Below are 23,037 nucleotides of genomic sequence, written 5' to 3' on the forward strand. Positions count from 1 at the left end.
AATGTGTATTTATTTATCTTTGAGAGAGAGAGACAGAGCAGGAGCAGGGGAAGGACTGGGAGGGAGACAGAATTAGAAGCAGGCTCCAGGCTCTGAGCTACCAGCACAGAGCCCAATGCAGAGCTCGAACTCACAAACCGCAAGATCTCGAGCACACAGACTGCATGATCATGACCCGAGCTGAAGCTGGATGCTCAGCCAACTGAGCCACCTAGGCCCCCTGTATACAACTGTTTTCTTCAGGCCCAAATGTAACCTGATCGGCACCTTTTACATAAGGTGATGGGCTCTCCCTCTAATTCTCCACCCTGACTATATATGAAACCCTTCCCTTCCAGGGGTCTCTGCTTTGGAAGTGATTCCCTGTGATCTCCTAAATTGTTGAAAATCCCATTTCCTTTGTGTGACAACCCCAGCTGGTATAGATTCTATCTGTGACTCACCAAGAAGTGAATTCTTGTTTGTTTAGGTATATTGGGAAAACTGGTTCTGACTTAGAGGGGTTTCCTGCTTTCTGCAGGAAGACCTTTTTCAACACAATGATATGCTTTCATCTATTTTCTTACTTTGAGGTAAGAACCAGTGTAAATATTGTGTTTATTCAGGCGAACTTATAAAATGAAGGCATCAACAAAGGCATCCACATTTTTAAATATTGTATTCACATCACGTAGTATCCCTGGTGTCTATTTCTTAGATGGAAAGTCTGGGTGTGTTACAATGTACGTAGCATATTCTAATATGAATTACAATTTCACAATGGTGCATTGAAGAGCTTTATTTTTTTTTAAGTTTATATGCTTATTTTGAGAGAGTGACAGAGAGAGCAGTTGGGGGAGGGGTACAGAGAGGGAGAGAGAGAGAATCCCAAGGAGGTTCCCCACTGACAGTGCAGAGCCTGACTTGGGGCTCCATCTCAGGAACCATGAGCTACTGACCTAAGCTGAAATCAAGAGTCAGATGCTTAACTGACTGAGCCACCCAAGTGCCCCCAGATTCTGCATTGCTGACAAGACATTAGCCTATTGGCCAGGGAATAGATATTTGAGTAACAAAGAGCAAGAATTCAAAGGCAGGAACTCATGGAGTACTTGGAACTACATGGGTTTTATAACAACCACAGGTTCTACTAGAATAGCAAAAAAAGGCAACAAGGAGCCTTTCTGAGCATTTCCTACTTAGTAGATAGCATCTACTCATTTTTCATAAATTAATGGAAAATGAATAACAATCATAATTATAAACAATTATCATCTATGAGAGCAAACAGGTTATTCTATTTCTCTGTGGATATTTTGTCAAGCATCCAGTACAGCGAAGAGATTCCGTTTTAACCCGGGTTATCTGACCTAGAGTTGATCTAAAACGACACAGTGGTCAATATCCAGACAGGACCCTAAAGCAACGTTCGTAACACGTGTGAAAGCTGAAAAGAATGATGGAAACCAGAAAGTGTCCACACAAAATTGATCTCCTGTTTTACACTTCATACACACACCCATACGTTTAGAAAGCAGTTATATACATATTAAAAGTGATAGAGTGGAGGGCCACCTGGGTGGCTCAGTTAGTTAAGCATCTGACTTTTGATTTTGACTGAGATTGTGATCTCCAGGCTCCTGTGTATGTGTCCTACATTGGGCTCTGCGATGATAACAGAGAGCCTGCTTTTAAATGGTCTCTCTCTTCCTCCCTCTCTCTGCCTTCTCTACTTGTTCTCTCGATCTCCCCACCTCTCACACAAACTACACAAAACAAGGGAAGAGCAGAAAATGGTCGTGGAAACTAAGAAACATCTTCAATGACATTACACTCATGAATCTAGTTTTGGATAATGACGCTTAGGTCTTTTAGTCACACTGTCAACACAAACACATTGAGTGATATACATAAACCAGCTATTATTTCTGAATCTAGTATGATGAGGGATACAAACAGGAAAATGTGCACCTTCACCAGAGAAGGCTGACCTAGAGCCTGCAGAGTTTTAATAAGCATCAAGTAAGTGCTGGTTGCTACATTCTTAAGGGGTCTCCTGACTGCCTATACATCTCAATAAGTAACGTTGAACTGAATGGTAATCACCAGAGAAATCCTGCAGAAGCAGTTTTACACTCAGAAATTCAAAGGAACAGCCTTCTGAGTTTCTCAGCGGGTTAAGCCTCTGTCTCTTGGTTGCAGTTTAGGTCATGATCTCACAGTTCATGAGTTTGAGCCCCCAGTAGGGCTCCATGCTGCTGAGTATGTGGAGCCTGCTTGCGATTCTCTTTCTCTCCCAATTTTTCCCCGTTCCCCCCCTCACGTACTCTGTCTCCTTCTCAAAATAAGTAAATAAACTTAAAAAAAAAATAAAAGGAACATTTGTGATCTAATACTGCGTGCAGCTCCCTTCCCAACCAGGACATATAAGCTTCATGAAGCCACCGTATGGCTCTCTCTGCCCACAGGTCCAGTCTCTGTGCTACTCCAATAAGCTATCTTGCATCATCCAACATCTCCAGAATTGTTTCTTGACCATTGTGCTTGATGATCCCACCATATACTGTTTCAATGAAAGTTTTTGTTTCAATCCTCATTTCTGCTCTATTCTGTTTCAAGATTCGAAGGTGCAAGCATGTAAACTATGGGATTCTTCTTTTCTTGTTCTGAAAATACAAACTAAATAGAAGAATAGATTTGCATCAAGAATGTGGAGTAAACTAAGAATCTACAGGATGGAGGTCCGAGTGATTTAGAACCTCCACTCCCAGAAGTCATTATCTCTACTACACAAAGGTGAGAGCCTTCATTGTCCAGTGGCAACGGGTGGGATGTGGGTTGGGAGCAAGTGGTCAAGAAAGGATTCTGGAGACCTCTTTGGTCAAAAAAGCTGTTTTCATGAAAGCACAGGGAGAGGAATTGTGGGTGCCAAGGGCTGCAGTAGGATTGTGAGGAGACACTGGTGATATGCTTTAAGTTGGAGGCATACAGATAAAAGAAGTTTCTAAAGCATTTTCAGCTGGTCAAGAAGACTTAACAGGATACTGGCAGTCTGGCTCTCCTCAAGCTGAGCTTCCCTTCTGCCTCTAGCAAAGCATTCACATGAAGGCAATTGTGAATTCCTTGAGCAATGTCATACTCTGCCTATATCTAGTGTTTATCAATGGGTGGCAAACTGTAAGAAAATTTAATCCTATCGACATTTCTTTTGCCTCTGTTCCTTTCATCAGAAACTACAGGCAAAGAGAAACTTTGCCAGAAGAAAGATTGTTCCAGTTGAAATGGGATGGTTTCTGCATATCACTCGGTAAATCTACCTAATGAAATAAATTGAAGTGAAATTGTAATGAAACAACCTGAAAATGGGGTATCTTTTTAACATTCTAAGCAGCAAGAGTCTTCCTTTTATCTGACAACTTTGGAGTTAATCTGGGCCTCATATCCATCCTGTGTATTTGTGCATTTTCTTCATCCTGGTCTCCAGAGAGGTGATTAAGCATCCAGATCTGACCTAAATGGGAACTGTTTTCCTTGAGTGCTATGCAGGACCAGACTCCACCAGCAACAGGAATCTTGGACTCAACGCCTTCCCCTGTGGATCGTTCACAAAGGGAATATTTTCAATACTTGTAGAACTTTAATTTGGAGTTGGAGAAGGGGGAGAAGGCTCAGCGATACCAGGGAAGAGTGTTCTCCAACCCTACCTTGAGTATCATCTGAAAAGGTTAAAACTTGGGTGAAACATAAAGCAGAAATCTCAGAACTAGAAAAACCAACACTTGCGATTTCAGCGTGCATGGGCCTTCAAGAGAAAAACAGGGCACGGTCTCTGCCCTCAGATGCACAGCTTACCTGAGAACTGGCCATTTCTTCTTTCACCTGGTCCCCTGGGTTTCTTCTCTCAAGATTTTGCTGGAGATCTCACAGCTGCATCAGCAGAAAATGTCTTCCAAGCCACTAACACAGCCTCTACACCTGTAAACTGATCACCTGCAGGCCAGACTTTGAAATGTAGAAAAGGCCCAACTTCCTACTCCTTTGCATAAAAAGCTATTCACAACCATTTGAGCTCCTAATTGGATGCCAACCTCTGAGTTTTCCTCTTCTCCTTTCCACAGATGCTTCTCCTCCCACAGATGCCACTACACCCCGCAAATGCTGCTACACCGTAGGCACACTTTGTTACACGGCCAACTCCTATAGAGGAAACCCTGGTACCTTTCCTAGAGCCAAAGCCTGCACTCACCCCTCTAAATTACTGGGAAACCTTTGTGCTTCATCCTGGATTCCCTTAGAATCACCTGGAGCGCTTAATTAAAACACCATTGTTTCAACAAACACCGATTGACAGAATCTGGTGGGGGGGAGGGGGCGATATGATCATTTTTTGAAATTCCACAAGTGATCCATTTGGGAAGTATTTGGGAAGGTGACCAGACAAAAAGCACGATCATAGCTATGGTTGTTGTCCAGACTTAAATCCATGACTCCTCCACTGATCAGAGTTTCTGGAGATTTACACATCCCCCCTCTTTCTTCTATGCAGTGGGAGACACCCTTCCCCAGGGACTTTCCCTTATACATGCAAATGCCTGTTTCAAAAGGGTTTCAGACCTTATCCTTTGTCTGCTCCTTTAAAGTAATCCTTATGCCAAAGAGACACATTTTGGAATGGTAAAATGCTCCCATTCAGTAGCAAAGTTTACTTTCCTAAGTCACCGCTAAACAGGTTTCCCAACTGAATGCATTTTTTAACTCCTTCCAGGAATATTTGAGATTTCTAATTCCTCATTATTTTCACTGAAATTTGGTGTTATCCTCTTTTCCTTATTTTGGCCATTCTAGAAAATATTGAGTGGTTTCTCACAGTAAAATATAGAGTGATCTAAGACAGTTGGGCTGCTGCCTGAAACTGAAACCACTTAAAAGAGTAAAGTTGAGCAATTCAAAATGGTGGCATTAAAACATCAACAAGGCTTCCTATTAAACTTACTAACCTTTTTTCTCTGGGGGAAACCTCCCATCATTCCTTCTTAACCACCCTCCCCCCCTTTTCTTTTAACCAAAGAGTACCAACTGGAAATATGATGACCAATGTTTGTAGCACAAAAACAATTCTTGTCAAAACAAGATGGATCCTGTTTTTCCCTATAAAAACCCCCAGCCCCTTCCTCTGGGTGGGCTTGCAATGTTGAAGGCCTTAACCTGCTTCAGCCTCTTCTGCCTGGGAAAACAATAAAGCTCTTATTCCTCTTTTGCCCAAACTCTGTCTTCACATTCTATTTTAGCTCTGAAGAACAGACGTCAGTTTTCAACAACAGAATGAATGTGTACGCGAAGGAAACATTTTCCTTTCTCTGTGCTCTATTCTTTGGCCAGTCTAACGATGAAACTGACATCAGGCAGGTTCAAAAGAGAAAAAAAAGAATTTCTTGATGATGGGAACCTCAAGGATTTGAGGCTCAAAGACAGGCAATCGATGCTTATATGCCATTTGGAATGAAGGAAAAGGGGGTAGGGCTTTACAACTCAAGAAGGAGGAAGTATATCTACATTCAATGAAAAAGGAAAGAGCAAATGGTTATCAAACATGTGTGCACTGCCAGGCAGATAACTCTTTATAAATGGTTCAACGCTAGGGGCACCTGAATGGCTCAGTCAGTTAAGTGTCCCTCCTTGGCTTAGGTCATGAACTAGCAGTTGGTTAGTTTGAGCCCCACATCGGGCTCTCTGCTGTCAGCACAGAGCCCACTTCAGATTCTCTGTCTCCCTATCTGCTCCACCCCTGATCATTCTCTCTCTGTCTCTCTCTGGAATAAATCAATAAACTGTTAAAAAATAAAAATAAAAATTAAATGTTCATCTCTGCTATTAACTCCTTCCAAGTGGAGGTCCCTCATCTAATTTATTCTTGGTATATGTATCAACCACAGGAAAGAAAGACATTTTCCCATTGCCAGCAACTTAGAGGTTACTAGAGGATATTTTGTTAAGTTAAATCAACCACATACAGAAAAATATAGACTGTATGAAATCACATACACGCAAATCTTAAAAATGGCGAAATTATTAAAGATTAGCAAGTTTGTTGCCAGGGGCTGAGGATGGGGGAAATGTTTAGATGTTGGTCAAATGGCAAAAAGCACTACTAATGCGGGATGTGTGAGCAGTGAATGTTTACACCTCGGTGAGTGTGCTTAATACTAGTTTATTGTACCCTTGAGATTTGCTAAGAGAGGCTATCGGAAGTGTTCTCAAGACACACGCGTACACACACACATATTAACAATGGGAGATGAGGTATATGTTTATTGGATAGTTTGTGGTAATGACTTTGTAAGCAGGACCCAAGGGTACAGGAGCACCTGGTTCCAGTGGCCCCAGACAGACCCAGTTCTGCCACTCCTGGCTGACCAAATCCAAGGGCAAGACAGAGGACTTTTAAATTCAGAAACAGTTTCCCTTACCCCTATTTCTTGAAGGACCTTTGAACTGTCTTTGTGCAACAGTCTTCAAACCTCATGCCCAGATATATGTTGGACAACTATAATCTCTCATATTGAAAGATACACATTCAAAGATAATTTAAAGTATGTCTTCAATATTAAAGGACAAATTCTTATATTACTGATGAGATTCTGGCCTGATTGCTGGGACCATTAACAACATATTTGAACAGCTATTTATATGATAATTATAAAAGGGTTCATTTTATGCCTATAATTTATTATTTATTACTAGAATAGATATATTTTGGTTAGCTTATTATCTAATTTATTTTGTGTGTGTGTATGTGAGAAAGAGAGCACAAGAAGGGGAGGAGCAGGGAAGGGAAGACAGAATCCCATGCCTTTAGCACACAGCCTGATCGGGGCTGGAACTCAAACCATGAAAACAGGACCTTAGCCAAGATCAAGACTCTGAGGCTGAACTGACTTGTGCCACCCAAACGTCCCTAGAATAGATTACTTTAGTCACAATTTTTCTTACAAGGTCACTGATGTGTAATTGGCCATTACACTCTTGGAGGCATGAATATATAAATGGTTGACAGGAAGAACAACAGACTACATTTTTCTCATGAGATGGGAGGTTTTGTAATTTCTCCAGGCTACAGAGAAGAGCGTGAACACGTAGTGATTGTCACTCAGGATAAATGTCCTGATAGTTGGGAAAAATGCCTTGATTAAGCCCCAGTTGTTTACTTCCTTCCAGATGGTCTACTGAAAAAGAGAAAAATTGTAATGATGGAAGACAGGGTATAGAAAGTTGCAAAGATGCTCCCTAGGACAAGGATGTTTGGGGTAGCTGTTATCTCAGGACACTATCTACTTGTGATTACTTCCTATCAATAGGTTGGCCCCTCAGCTTGTGCATGCACAAAGCATGAAAACCATAAATGAGTCCTACACACAAAATATATGAGGTATAAGGATCATCCAGTATAGATGATGTGCAAGCCTGCAAAAAAAAAAAAAGTCTTAAGAAATGTAGGAAGAGTTAAATCATACAAATATCTTCCTTTGGCCACCATGGATTGAAACTAAGTTGTTCTTTGTTTTTAATGTTTATTTATTTGAGGGAGATTGTGAGCAAGTGTGAATGGGGGAGTAGCAGAGAAAGGAAGAGAGGCTCCATGCTCACTTTGGAGCCCCATGTGGGGTTTGAGCCTTGCCCATGAGACCAAGACCTGAGAAAAATCAAGAGTTAGACCCTCTTCCAACTGAGGCACCCAAGCACCTCTAATTCCAGTTTTAGTTATTTTAAAACCTCATACTGTTCTCCTGAATGGCTGCTGCACCACTTTGTTTTCCCACCTACAGTGCAACAGGGTTCCCCTTCTCCTCATCCTCACCAACACCCATGGTTTCTTTTGTTGTTAATTTTACCCATTTTGGCAGGTGAGAAGTGGTATCTCGTCCGCGTTTTGATTTGTGTTGCCATGATGATGAGGGATGTTGATCATCTTTACATGTGTCGGTTAGCATTATGGCTATCTTCTCTCAAAAACTGTCTATTCATGTCTTTTGCCCATCTCTTACCTGGGTTGCTTGATTTGTGGGTGTTGACTTTGAGAAGCTTTTATAGATTTAGACTTTTCATTCAAGTCTCACTTACTGTGTTATCCCCCTCTTTTCAAATAATTGAGTAAGGTTTGTCCTGTTTTAATAAAGCATATGCACTTTCAACTGTAAGAGAGAAGTTTGGAATCAAACTTCAGAAATGAACAAACAGTCCCAGAGAGTCTCAGAATTGGTACTTAGTTTCAGATTTTTGATTTCCAGGATGTCTTGAAATCTAGTCCTTGTTCTGACAGCAGGTGACTTAAATATCTTGTTCTGACAGCAGGTGACTTAAATATTGAGCCAACTGCAATTTTTCCTTGGGCACCTTATGTCTCTTTAAAGCCACAAGTTTTCACAAGTGTATGCTGGTGTCATGGAAAGACCTTGAGAAGGGGATTAGAGAATGAAATTATGTCATACTATAACAAAGGAGAGCCTGCAGAAAACTTACTGTCATGTAGTGTAACATTTAAGGTTGTCATATATAGAATGGACCCTCTGTGGAACCCTGAGGCGTTACTCAACAGGTGTATTGCCATTCCTCCCAACTGAAGGTAAAAAGTACTGGCTATCCTTATCAACTGGACTATTTTGAAAAGGACTGCATGGGTGTTTCAGGGAACAATCAGTTTTCAGTGGGAATCGACATCACTAGTGGATGAACGTTGGCAACAAAAGATAAAGACAGATAGCAATGTTATTTTTTGCTCAGGGGTCCTAATCAAACTTCCATCCTCAGCCTTTAGGTTTTCTCTCAGGTACAATAGGGGTCATACAGGGACTAGTATCCCCTTCCCTTGCCAGGACTCTCCTTCCCAGGAACTTCCTATCCCCTGGAACCTCCACCCCATGCTCTCCAGCCCCTGCCACCCATGGCTGCCATGGTCCAAAGTCCTGGCCTTCGATGCAGCTGTGGCCCAAGATGGCTTGAGCATGACCATTGATCTAGGGCCTAAGCCTTGTATTCCTCTATTATGTGCTTGCTGCCCTGTTGGGTTTCCTTATTTATGGGGCAATGATTAACTCAGGGCAGAGATTCTGACGGATCTATTTGAAGCTTGATGAGTGATGCACTGTGGAGTGTGCCAGTATCAGTTGAACATTTGCCTCACAAGAAGGTTGGTAGCTCATCCAATAGGACTGATCATTTGATCAGTACCACTAACCCCAGCTATAGTGCCATCAGAGACAGAGCATAGAAAACACATTGAAATGTCATTTATTTCCCCTTGTTTCCAAATGTGGTTACTACTGTCAAAATCTAGATATTTTCCCCTTTGCACGAAAAAGAATTTCTGGCATGACATTTTTCAAAGAAATCTCAGTCCAGTAAATGAATTGGGGCAGATGAACTAAGGAGAAATGGGTGTGTAATGCTCAAAAGGCCTAGACACAAAGGAATAAATTCATAGACAGGGACCCATTGTTATTTATGGGAGACCCATATTTTTCTAACTGTTTTAGCTCTCTGAGGCAGGGGCTGCTGGTAGCACTGGGTTTGAGCACTAAAAGTGTAGCTCAGCTGTAAGGACACAAACAGTTTTATTCCCAGTGCAGAGAGTAGTTTCTCCAAGCCAGTTGACAGGGAGGACTAGGAAGATGCCTGTGGTTCCTTGGAGTCCTGTCATTGGGAATGAGGGAGACATGGAAAAGGTCGGCTAAAGAGCTGAAGGTGTGTTTGGCTCTTAAATTTGTAAGTCTCTTTTTTCCAATGTCCAGAAACTCTGATCACTGGAGAAGAAATGGGTTTAAACCTGGATAATAACCACAGCCTTCCTTACTTCCCTAAATGGTTCCCAAAGGGATCCCGTGTGGAGTTTCAAAACCGACCCTTGCTGTTGCCCCCCTCCTCAGATTCTGTCAATTGGTGTGGATCGAAACAACAGTGTTGGCTTAATTAAGTGCTCCAGGTGATTCTCTCTGAGGCCAGAGTCAGTTGGCAAGGCTTCCCATTAATTTATGAGATTTGAGTGCAGGCTTCTGCTCAAGGAGAGGTAACTCCTCTACGTGAGTGTGGGAGGATTAAGTCTGCGCAGCACACCGTTCCTATGCTGTAGCAGAATTTGCGGGTGTCTGTGGGAGTGGAAGCCACTGAAACTATAGAAGAAAAACTCAGAATTGGGCCCAAGTACATAGTCTCCGTTTCTGAAAAGCTCCTGACACAAAAAACTAGGAAGTTTTGTCCTTCTGCCTTCCAAAGTCCCGCCTGCCAGTGAGCACTTTACTGGTGAAGACGTTTTGTTGGTGCCTTTAAGGGCATTTTCTTCTGATGCAGCTGTGATTTGTTCACAAATACCTTCTGAGAAAGAAATCTAGAGGACAAGGGGAAAGAAGAAGTGGCCAGCTCTCAGGTAAGCCTGGTGTTCCAGGTCGGAGGCCGTGTCATCTTTTCCCCCTAAAATTCCATGCATTTAGAAATCACAAATGTTGGTTTCTCTGTGTTTGGTGTTTCTGCCTTATGTTTTCGCCAACGTTTTACAACCTTGTCAGGAAGGATACTCAAGGTTAGGTCCTTAGAACTCTTCCCCCCTATAAAGAGGAATCTTCTCTACATTCTCAAACAAGGCTTTCACTAGGACGTCAACACTTGTCACTTTGAGGTAAAGTCCTGCAAGTATTGCAAACATTCCCGTTAGCACAGATCCAAAAGGGAAGTTGTTGAGTCCAAGATTCCTGTTGCTGATGGGGTCTGGTGGTGGGATTTCAGTCAAGGAGAACTGTTCCCCTTTAGTGCCCCCATTTAGTACCTCTCTGTAGAGCAGGATGAAGAAAATGAAAAATACAAGGCCCCCAGTATCTTAGGAGTCCTCTTAAGCATATGGGAATCTTTCTGGAGACCTCCCTTTTGCCTTTCCCTCCCCTGGCTGCATAGTCACTCTTCACAACCCCACTGTGGATCTTGGTGCCCACAGGTCCTCTCTTTGTGTTATAATAAAACGACCTTTATGCACCAAATAATAAATGCAAAAAACCAGAGAATGGATATGAGGCCTGAATAACTTGGAAAGTTAAAAAAGCAGGGGGAGAGCAGTCTTGCTTTGTAAAATGTGAAAAAGTTACTCTTTAAAATATACTAGACATGACAGGACAGGGAAACAGCCATCTAAAAGTGGTGTTTCTCCCATCCAGATGGGGCTGCCAAATAGGGGCCGATGATCCTGTGGAAGCTGAGGGCATGAGTGGGGAAAAGAATTCATCTGTGGCAGAATAAGACATTAGATTGATGAAAACACCCCAAAGGAGTGGTGGCCAGGACAGCAGATGAGAGGCTCCTGCTGTGAGCAGTGACTTGGGGCTGATTTTGACGGGGGAAGATGAGTACGTATGGTAACTTAATGGAATTGCCCACATGTGGTAATTCTGCCTGGTTGTAAGTACCCACTTGTCAGTTAGTTAGGGCCTCTACATATTTTGAGGCAGGTCACCTGCTGGGCCTGCCTCTCTTCAGCCAGGTGGGCCCTGTGGACTCCTCTACTACCTGGTGCTCAAGCCTGTTTGCCTCAAAGCAGCCTCTACTGAAAGTGTATGTGATTGATGTTTGTATAAATCCACTGTATTCTCTCATAATTAGACTGACTATCAGATTCACTGTTTGGGGGCCAACAGAACACACCAGGGATCATGTGTCCTTTGGTGTGTCTTAGGCACTGATAGCAATTTGTTTCCTTAAACTTCGTGTTCACTTCTTTAACTGGCCTGGTTCTCTCTGCCAGATCTCTCCCTTATAACGTTCATCCTTCCCCCTTCCCCCCCCCCCCACCCCGACCTTTGCTAAGGATCTTAGATTTACTGAGCAATGTGCAGAAGCCATCACATTTCAGCTGGAAACTTCTTTCTTCTGAGTTTATCTTTGCTTGTAGTTTCTGGTGGGGAGAACTAAGGCAAAAGAAGTGTAGCTTCAATTAAATTTCCTTACACCTTGGAGCCCATTGATAAAGGATGTCATACTCTGCCTGTCTCAAGTATTTAATAAAATTAAACATTAAGGTATGAAAGCAGCTATGATTTACGTGAGGAAGGGCATATCCTGTCATTGGGTTGCAAAGTGTAAGGGAACTTAAAGCTACATGACTCTTGACTTTGTGTCCTTCATCATTGCCCCCCTTGAACAACGTAGACCCTTACATCTTTAAGGTTGTTAAAGTGGAAGGTTTCCGCTTCCTTAACTTCTTCCTGATGAATCGGTTCCTACCTATGAGTGAAGATTAGTCAGTTGGGAATTTAGTAGGAGTTAGGAAGGCTAAGGCAGCTGTCTTTAGCGTTGATAAAATGTGGGAGTTTCCTTGAGGAGAATGAATCATCTGTCCCCTTGAAGTTGTGTCACTGAAAGAGTCTCATCACCAGATGGAGAGAAAAAGAAAACAGCAAAACATGATAAAGGACAAAATGAAAAAAAAATGCCAAAATAAATTTTTATTTTCCTCCACAGTCTTGTCACAGAAATACTCTTTTATTTATTGCTTTATATTTTCAGAAAATGAAAACAAGAATAAAAAAATTGACATATTTGTGTGTCTTCATCCTGAAATATAATAGAGTCATAGTGCAGCAGCTGGGGTTGTCACACACAGGAAGCTTGATTTCAGCCAATAAGGAGATCAGAGGGAATAACCTCCAAAGGAGAGACTCACAGAGCAAGGGGGGTGGGCGATGGACAATTAGGAAGTGGAGTCTTGTCATTTTACCCAAACTGGGCATAAGGTGGCACAAGTGCCTTAGAGGACACTTCCATACATATGCTGTGTGTTACGTAAGGTTTGTTTTCCCCCTTGGGTGGAGATTTTGCTATTACAAGGAGGTCAAGGTAACTGTCCTCCCTGAGTTCACTCCATCATCCATCTGCATAGGGGTTAAGCTCAACGTGGCCTGCCCAAGCTCTTCCTTGGGGCGGTCATTCCATTTTGTTGAATGTTTTCTGTTTCCATGACAGGAGACTGTGTCCACAGGGTGTTTTTCCAGAAGTAGAAGAAAGAGGTTAAGTAAAATGAGGGAGTATGGTCATTGGGTACAAGCAGGTAAGCGGTGAACGTCAGTTCTTATAGTCTAGCTGATGACATTCATTTCCCTTTCATCTTAGGTACCATTATGAACACTGCCAATGGCCACTGGATGACTGTTGTATTCATTTCAGGGACTCCTGACCTTCAGGGATGTGCCCATAGAATTCTCTCAGGAGGAATGGGGATGCTTGAACCACAGTCAGCGGGAGCTGCACAGGGATGTGATGTTAGAGACCTATGGACACCTCCTCTTCTTGGGTGAGGATATCTCCTTCGAGATTTCCCAAACCCAGCTCGGGTTTTGTTCGTTCCTTTGAAGACTGTCTCTTGGAAGTTTGCTCTTTGTATGACTGGGATTCAGATCCCTGCAGCAAGGAAGGAAATGGGGATTTGTAGATGTAGAGAAGTATCTTCATGAGGTTTCCTTTTCAGCTTCAGCCTCCCTTTTTTAAGATGCCATCACCATTTCTGTAGATTGATGGCAATTCTAAACATTGAGTGGCAAAAGACGGTATGGCCCACATCTTAAACTCCAACTTTTACTGCTTATTGTATTGGTAGTATTTGGAAGGCTGGTCATGATGTGAATATTTGAAACTCCTCCTGCATGTTTAAGGGGCTCTTTGTTGCACAAGAGTGTTTGAGAAATCATTTGTTAGAATTCTTCAATGTCCTCTCTTGTCTGCTGAGTACAATACTGAGTTGAAAGGTAGAATCTCCAGCAGTATTTCTATTCCTTTCTTCTGATAAACAGGTCTCATTGTATCAAAACCAGACCTGGTCATCGTTTTGGAGCAAGAGGAGGAGCTGTGGGGTGTGAAGAGAAAGGAGACAGTAGCCTCACACTCAGGTAGGTGGGAGCGAAGCACATGACACACGTGAGGTCCAAATGTGAAGGAGGAAATTGATCTTAAAATTTGTTCAGGTAGCTCTCCTTGAATGGAATTTCATTTGTGAAGCCGAGTTTGATGTCTTTCCCTCTCACAGAGGGACATCTGCTCTCTAACACATCATGTTCCTTGATTCTCCAAGGATTCTCCTTCAGCTCCAGTGAAGGTCCACCACATCCCCGGTGAGGACCTCCATAATCTGAGAGCTTCTCCATTGCTGTGAGAGCCCTACAGGATCTCTCTGTATTTCTGAGGAACTCTATGCTAAGCCATTTCTGAATTCTGTTTTGCTTCTTGTGACAAGTGTGTCAAGGTAGCAGTGGGCATATTGGGTTTTGATGCAGAAATGTGGGGAACATTGGAGACAGAGATCACATGTTTTCTGGTTTATGCTTTCCAAAGTTCCAGAGGATTTTATCTTAATTGTACACAACTGAGGCTCAGTAATTTCATGAGATCACAGAACACCTCCCTCAAATGAGAAAATCTAATCCTTTATTTCACACCAAAATTTCACTTGTCTTTGTATTAACCAACACTTGACATTTCCACTCTGTGTGTTCCATTGCTCAATGATGAAATAATTTAACACATCTCTGTGTCTCCTAGCATGTTTGCATATTGATGCCATAAAGCAGCTATATCATTTAGAAGTTAGATCTCACAGCCTATAATAAAGTCTCAATGTTTACCTTATTTCCTAGTAATTGCATCATTTTATACTTTTAGTAGGAAGTTCCTGTGACTTTTTCATAGGTGTTTGTACTTTCAAATAATTTGTATATGAGACACATCTCGAAATTTTTTGAATCAAAAGTTTTATATGATATGGGTATGTGCCGTATAAGAAATGAGTTAGTGGGTGCCTGAATGGCTCAGTCGATTGAGCATTGGACTTTGGCTCAGTTCATGATCTCACAGTTGGGGAATTAGAGCCTAGCATGGGGCTGTCTGCTGTCCGTGTGGAGCCTGCTCTAGATCACCTGTCCCTTCTCCCTTTGCCCCTCCTTTGCCCGTGTGCGCTCTCTCTCTCTCTCTCTCAATAATAAATATACATTTAAAGAAGAAATTCCATATAAAAAAGGATTGTTCATAAATGTAATTTTACTTCACAAAAAAGTTAATCACAAGATTATTCTTCTACTTTCTCAGAACGTATCTGAATTTCATCTCAAATATTGATTTGTTTATAAAGTGATTGTCAGGATATTTTCCAACTTTGGCAGTGTTTGTTGATTTAGAAAGGAAAGTTTTGTGCTAGTCAGCTTGGTTCTAAACAATGGATTATACCCTTACACTCTGTGTAAGAGGAGGAATATATTAAGAAAATAATACATTTTTAATGTGTTTTAAGTGCTCATTTGTAAAATTTTTCATTAGAGCATTTTATGCTTGATATAAAAAAAATACCTTTCCTGGTTTACTGTCAATGAAGACATGCCAACAATCCCAATGCTCCTTTTTCATGGGTACGTAGTCACAGTTCAAATTATAGTTATATAGTAGGTTTCCTTTGAAAGGATTAATCTATTTATTTATATGTAGACTGCGGTTAAATTTTGTCTTATTCTGGTTTTGCATTCTATAATAATGTACTTTCTTTTGTATGGGACTTTTCCCACGAGTGGTTGTAGTTTCATTTACCTGTGTATCTTGTTACAGGATGACAATGTTCATCGAGTGCATTTTAAGACAATGTGAGTTTAAGTCAATTATGAATCAACCAAGCCCTTTACCAATACATTTATGTATGCATTTCTTGGTATAAATATGACCCACACATACTTTGGTATTCATCTTCTTTCTTTCTTGGTTAGTGGTCAGTAAATGTTTTATCATGTCTAAGTGAATTGTCATAATAATAGACAACTAATGTCTTGGTGAGTCATCATAACAGATAAATAATTTCATCATGTATTTATTGGTGACCTTATATTCTTCTTGCGTGAGAGAATTACTTTTGTGCATTGAAAGTCATTTTTCAACATTCTATACCTCCAAGGTGCCTGGGTGACTCAGTCTGTTAAGGATCTGAGTCTTGATTTTGGCTCAGGTCATGAACTCACGGTCATGAGATTGAGCCCCATGTTAGGTTATGAGCTGAGAATGGAATGCCCTTGGGATTCTCTCTCGCACGCGCGCGCACGCTTCCTCCCTCCTTCTCTCCTTCTGCCCTTCTCCTGCTTTCCCTCTCTCTCATGTATGTATGTGTGTATATTTACACACACACATATTCTGTACCTCTGTATCAAATTTAGATTTTTTTTTTATCCTTATTTGTGGTCTTATACCCATGACATGATTTGGTACCGTTCTCTTCAACTTTTCCATCTTCTGTAGTATTTTGTCTGTGGTTTACATAGAGATTACATAACACACCTTGAAGGTATACAAACACATTTTAAACTGATATTCTCAATTGCATACAAAATTATTCTACATATCACCTCCACCCCTGCACCCACCTTAAATTACTGATAACACAATTTCTGTCTTTTAATATGTACTTAACTAGATTTATGATTTTTGTACTCTTTTTTTTTTAATTTGTTTATTTAGAGACAATCGGCAGGGAAGGGGCAGAGAGAGGTGGGGATAGAGGATCAGAAGTAGGCTCTGTGCTGACAAAACAGAACCTGATGTGGGGCTCAAACTCATAACCTGTGAGATCATGACCTGAGCTGAAGTCTGTTGCTTACCATACTGAACCACCCAGGCACCGCTGATTTTTTATACTGTCAGTGAAAAAGATACTGTTGCAGAAACTAAAGTGACTTGTGCTACCTCATTACAACATGACAGATTTGTGTATTTTTTATAAATTTTTAGTGAGTTTTTATTTTTGAGACAAAGACAGAGATTGCAAATGGGGGAGAGGCAGAGAGACAGAGACACAGAACCGAAGCAGACTGCAGACTCTGACCGTCAGCACAGAACCCAATGTGGGGGTAAACTCATGGACCTTGAGATCCTGACCTGAGCCAAAGTCAGTCACTTAACCAACTGAGTCGCCCAGGCTCCCCAATTGTAGAAATTTTTACATTAAGCAGAGGGCTTTTTGTTCTCATGTGGTTTTAGTTATTGTTTAGAATCCTATTATTTCAACCAGAAGGACCTCCTTTAATGTTTCTTGTAGGAGAGGTCTACTTGGAAACTTAGAGGGGTTCTTACTTGGGAAAGTCTCCATTTCTACATTCATGAAAAACAGTTTGGCCAGGTACGGTGTTCTCAGTGGGTATGTTTTGAACTTTCAATACCTGAATACATGGGCCCGTGCGCTTCTTCCTATAAGATCTGCTAATCATCCCACTGAGCTTACAGGAGCTCTCTTGGACGAGATGAGTGGCTTTTGCCATGCTGGTTCAAATTTCTCTTCTCGCCTGTGAGTTTTGATAGGTTAATTATAAGGTGTCATCGTGTTCACGTCTTGACATTTACCCTGCTGTGAATTCGCTGCGCTTGTTACATTTGTCTCTTCTTTCCACACACAAGACTTGAGCTCTTCATTTCAATGCTCTTCCCCCTTTCCCTCCCCTCTCCTCAGCGGTTCCCTTAATATACATATTGGATGGCTTGTTGGTGTCCCATGAGTCCCTAGACCCTGTCCTTTGATTCTTAGCAGGTAATTGAACACAAGAGTACTTGAGGTTGTCTGATTGTTTCTTCTACTTGATCAAGTCTGTTGTTGGCCCCTTAGTGTATTTTTAAATACAGCAATTGTACTCTTTATCTCCCAATTTCTTGTTCATTGTTGGTGATATGTTCTGTTTCCTTGGCTTTACATTTTGATCATGAATAGTTATCCTGCTATCATTTAGTTACCTACCTATTTTTCTTCTTCCTCCATGAGCATCTTTATGACGGTTATTTGGAATTCCTTGTCAGTCAATTAATAGTACTTGATTAATTTAGGGCCACTTTTGGAGATGTATTTTGTTCCTCCAATTGGAACACAAAATCCTATTTCTTTGCATCCTTTTATATCTTTGGTTGACATTTGGAAATTAAAAAGCAAAGAAACAAAAACCCGCAAAAACAATGAAAACAAAACACAAAAGTGAAAATAACAGCCTCTGGGCCCAGGATTATGGACTTGGTTTGTACAGAGGAACACAAAAATACAGTAATTCTAGGTACAGTGACACATGTTCTGGGCATTTGTCATGTCTGAATTTCTGTAACTGCTAGAGTTAAAAAGTGTAGTTACTCTTTGGAGACCGTGATACCTTCCCCTCTTGTTCTTCAGCTCTGTAGTCTCTCCAGTGTTTGAACAAATGCTCACCTTTTGTCTGAGCACCCACTATAGTGTATCCAGAGGGTGCTCTCATTCCTTCTGCTTCCCATGCCATGCATGACAGAAACAAGTCCCTCAAGACAACAAAGAAACCAGATCGTTGAACATACATTTGTTTCTCTCCTCGACAGAGGGAAGACTTTTGTCACTGTGTTGCCTTGGAGTGTCAGGGAGAGTGGGCATCTGTTGTAGGCAAGTGTCCTAAACGTTCTTTGTCTTTTCACTGTGGCTCTTCTTCCTTTGTACTTGCCTGGGTGTGCTGTATTCTCCTAATGTGCTTCTGGAGTCGTGAAAAAGTCCTTTGGTCTATTTGTGTCTCCAAGAAGGAGCAAAGTCCTGGTGCTTCCTATTTCTTCATTCTACTGATGTCCTATCATGGATATTACTTTTGCACATTAGCATACTTACATATATGCAATGTAGTAAGTGTGATGACTTCTTTTGTATCTTTTAGTTGTGTCTTCCCGTAACACCCTAGGCTTGTTGGTCGACAACCAAGAAGAGTCCTTTGGTACAGTGATATGGGAAAAAGTAGACAGTGTGGCCCTGAGTAGTTAAACTTAAGGGATGATGAGGAAGGTGATGGGGTGTAGGGAAATGCAGAATGTTTACTATGATGGATATAACCAAACAGGCACAATTACTGGTAATGAAATGCTACTGCTAGAAGAGATCAAGGATAAAAAACCTTCTGGGGAAAACCTCACCTTAACTCATTATATTTGGAGAACAATGTCTTTGGAGCAAAAGTCAAAAATCCAGTTTTTAAAGATAAATATTCTCTGGAAAGACATTTGGAAATTCTGAAAAGTCACTTAGCCCATACTGAAAATATTCCAAATATAAAATTGGATTAACCACTCACTGAAACAATTCTGTGAGTTAAATATTTGAAAGGGGAGATAAAAATTCTAAATGTGATTGATTTGAGAAGTCCTGCTTGGAGGTCTCATTATTCTTCCACCAACACATAATCCCCCTGTTCCCAAGGCTCTGATTTTGATAAACACAGGAGGGTTTTATCCAAACATCACTGTTCAGTAGTTACAATACAACACTTGATTTGGGACAACTGTTTATGTGTGTGTTGGTTACAAAGGCCTTTAGTTGAGGACTCTAGCTTCCGTAATTACTGAGGTGTTTATAATGGAGACAGAAGTTACAAAAGCAATGAGTGTGGGGAAAACATGAATTGAGGGTGAAATGCTAATAAGCATGAGAGAACTCCATCTCCAGAGAACCAGTATAAAAGTAAGAAATGTGAGAAAGTCTTCTATGTAAGCTCGAATCTTCTTGTACATCATTGTATCCTGACTAGAGAGAAGACTTAAAAATGTAGAGATTCTGAGGACCCTGATCACTTAGAGATGTAATTTTGTGGTAGAGTTTTTTCTTACAGTCTAATTAATTACTAAGCACTAAGCAGTATCCTTTAAATTATGATAGTTGCATACCTACATGGATTAAAACACTGCAAAAAGAATTTTTAAAAATGTAGTAACTCTGGGACAGCTTTTAACTAGTATTCAAAGCTCACTCAACAGAGATTTCATAATGGGAAGAAATCTAACAAATTTATACACTGAGACAAAGTCCTTACCACTCAAAACTTACAACTTAAGGAAATACATATTGGGGAGAAGGCTAAATAAAAATATTTAAATATGAGCAAAATTGTTAAGCCCAACTACAAACTTTCTGAACCTCAGGGAGAGCACACTGAATGAAACCCTACAAATACAAAGGATGTGATGAAGCATTTAGTTTGTAAGCAAAACTATTCAACATGAGATAATACGTCCTGGGGAGATGACTTACAAATGTCAAGAATATTGGCAGTCTTGACCTGAACTGAACCCTTACTTAACATCAGAGAAAATATACTGGATGGGAACCCTAGAAATGTAATGAATGAGGAAGGACTTTTGGTTTTAACATACACTTCAGTAAATACCAGTGTCTTTATAAAGGATAAACACTTTACAGATGTAGACATTTGGCAAACTATGGAATGAAAAGGCAAATCTAAGAAAGTCAGAATTCACAGCAGGAAGCAATAAGTCAATACCACTTTTCACACATGATTCTAAATCACAGTGTTTATTTAGAGGAAAACCCAAAGTTTAAACACCGAGAACACTTACATCAGTGTGAGCATATGGGGCCCTAACCAACCCCTCCCCCGATGGAAAATCTGTGGGTATCTCTTGAGTCTCCAGAGCTTAAATCCATACCTACTTTTCCATGAAAATAGCTAGAACATTGCCAGTGAATCACCCCATTCATTTCTTTGTTGTCCGTATTATAAATGGTATTGTTATAAGTAAGTAAGCTTGAGAAAACAAAAGATTAAGGAACCTATAATGAAAACATATATACAGTAGTTCATTGGGTTTATATTTAAAATAATCTCTGTCTAAATGGATGCACACTGTTTAGACCCATGTTCTTGAATGGTCAGCTATATTTTGAAGATGCCTGAAAGGATCAAGGGGTAATGGACATCTGGAGAAGGATAATTATTCTCTTTTTTTCTCTTGACCATATCTGAGGTTTTTTGTGTGGTTTTTTTGCATGTCATATTTTATCAATTTTTTAAAAAAATTTTTTAATGTTTATTTACTTTTGAGACAGAGAGAAACAGAGTGTGAGCAGGGGACGGGCAGAGAGAGAAAGGGAGGCACAGAATCTGAAGCAGGCTCCAGGCTCGGAGCTGTCAGCACAGAGCCAGATGCGGGGCTTGAACTCACAAATGGCAAGATCATGACCTAGGCCGAAGTCAGACGCTCAACTGACTGAGCCACCCAGGTGCCCCTGCATGGCATATTTTATTAGTTTTACTCATAGATCATCTCATGCTATGGCTTTATTGCTTATGTCATGCAAAATGATTTGACTGTTGTCTCACAGACACAAGGGGCTCTTTTATGATGGAAATTCATGCTGACCTACTTTTACTTGGAAGATTAAGAACACTGTTAGGGACCTGAGAAGATGGCAGCGTAGGAGGATGCTGGGCTCACCGCGCATCCTGCTGATCACTTAGATTCCACCTACACCTGCCTAAATAACCCAGAAAACCGCCAGAAGACTAGCAGAACGGAGTCTCTGGAGCCAAGCGCAGACGAGGAAGAGGGTAGGAAGGGCGAAAAGGCAGTGTGCGCTCCACGGACTGGCGGAAGGGAGCCGGGGCAGAGGGGCAGCCCACCGGCCAAGCAGAGCCCCCGAGTCTGGCTGGCAAAAGCGGAGGGGCCGGATGGAGTGTGTCCCCACAGCAAGCGGGACTTGACATCTGGAAGGTTATAAGCTAACAGCTCTGCTCAGAGAACGGGAGGGCTGGAGGACAATGGGAGGGAGAGTTGTTGAGCCCCGGATGACAGAGCTCAGCTTGGTGGGGAACAAAGGCGCTGGCCAGTGCCATCTCCCTCGCCCATCCCCCAGCCAAAATCCCAAAGGGAACCAGTTCCTGCCTGGGAACTTGCTTGTACCGCACAAACACCCAATGCTGTGCTTCTGCGGATCCATCCCTCCAGTGGGTCTGACTCCCTCCCAGTGCCACAGGACCCTCCGGAAGGAGAACTCCAAAGGAAAAGCGAGCTGAGCCTGCCCCTCCCGCCCCTGTGCACCTTGCCAATCCACCCCAGCTAATACGCCAGATCCCCAGCACCACAAACCTGGCAGTGTGTGTGCAAGTAGCCCAGACAGGCCATGCCACCCCACAGTGAATCCCACCACTAGGAGAGGGAAGAGAAGGCCACACCAGTCTGACTGTGGCCCCAGCGGTGGGCTGGGGGCAGACATCAGGTATGACTGCGGCCCCGCCCACCAACGCAAGTTATTCAAGACAGCACAGGGGAAGTGCCCCGTAGTCCCGCACCACTCCAGGGACTACCCAATATGACGAAACAGAAGAATTCCCCTCAGAAAAACGTCCAGAAAATAACAACAGCTAACGAACTGATCAAAAATGATTTAAACAATATAACAGAAAGTGAATTTAGAATAATACTCATAAAATTAATCTCTGGGCTTGAAAACAGTATAAAAGACAGCAGAGAATCTATTGCTACAGAGATCAAGGGACTAAGGAACAGCCAGGAGGAGCTAAAAAATGCTATTAATGAGCTGCAAAATAAAATGGAGACAACTACGGCTCGGATTGAAGAGGCAGAGGAGAGAACAGGTGAACTAGAAGATAAAATTATGGAAAAAGAAGAAGCTGAGAGAAAGATAAAAAAATCCAGGAGCATGAGGGGAAAATTAGAGAACTAAGTGATGCACTAAAGAGAAATAATATAGGCATAATTGGTATTCCAGAGGAGGGAGAGAGAGGGAAAGGTGCTGAAGGTGTACTTGAAGAAATAATAGCTGAGAACTTCCCAGATCTGGGGAAGGAAAAAGGCACTGAAATCCAAGAGGCACAGAGAACTCCCTTCAGACGTAACTTGAATCGATCTTCTGCACAACATATCATAGTGAAACTGGCAAAATACAAGGATAAAGAGAAAATTCTGAAAGCAGCTAGGGATAAACGTGCTCTAACATATAAAGGGAGACCTATAAGACTCGTGACTGATCTCTCTACTGAAACTTGGCAGGCAAGAAAGGAATGGCAGGAAATCTTCAATGTGATGAACAGAAAAAATATGCAGCCGAGAATCCTTTATCCAGCAAGTCTGCCATTGAGAATAGTAGAGATAAAGGTCTTCCCAAAAAAACAAAAACTGAAGGAATTCGTCACCACTAAACCAGCCCTACCAGAGATCCTAAGGGGGATCCTGTGAGACAAAGTACCAGAGACATCGCTA

The 23,037-nt window shown here is 41.6% G+C and overlaps 2 protein-coding genes across 2 annotated transcripts in view; one reads left to right on the forward strand and one right to left on the reverse strand.

The window, feature by feature from the left end:
• LOC123578631 (zinc finger protein 420-like) overlaps positions 1-23,037 on the reverse strand; it is an 82,170-nt gene that overhangs the window by 18,694 nt on the left and 40,439 nt on the right. The window lies entirely within an intron of this gene.
• LOC123578435 (putative protein ZNF720) lies at positions 13,040-13,918 on the forward strand. The gene is made up of 3 exons (XM_045441317.1): positions 13,040-13,060; positions 13,159-13,303; positions 13,800-13,918. The coding sequence occupies exons 1-3, from the start codon at positions 13,040-13,042 to the stop codon at positions 13,916-13,918; spliced, it is 285 nt and encodes a 94-aa protein (XP_045297273.1).

The sequence above is a fragment of the Leopardus geoffroyi genome, chromosome E2 (assembly GCF_018350155.1).
Source record: "Leopardus geoffroyi isolate Oge1 chromosome E2, O.geoffroyi_Oge1_pat1.0, whole genome shotgun sequence".
NCBI lineage: Eukaryota > Metazoa > Chordata > Mammalia > Carnivora > Felidae > Leopardus > Leopardus geoffroyi.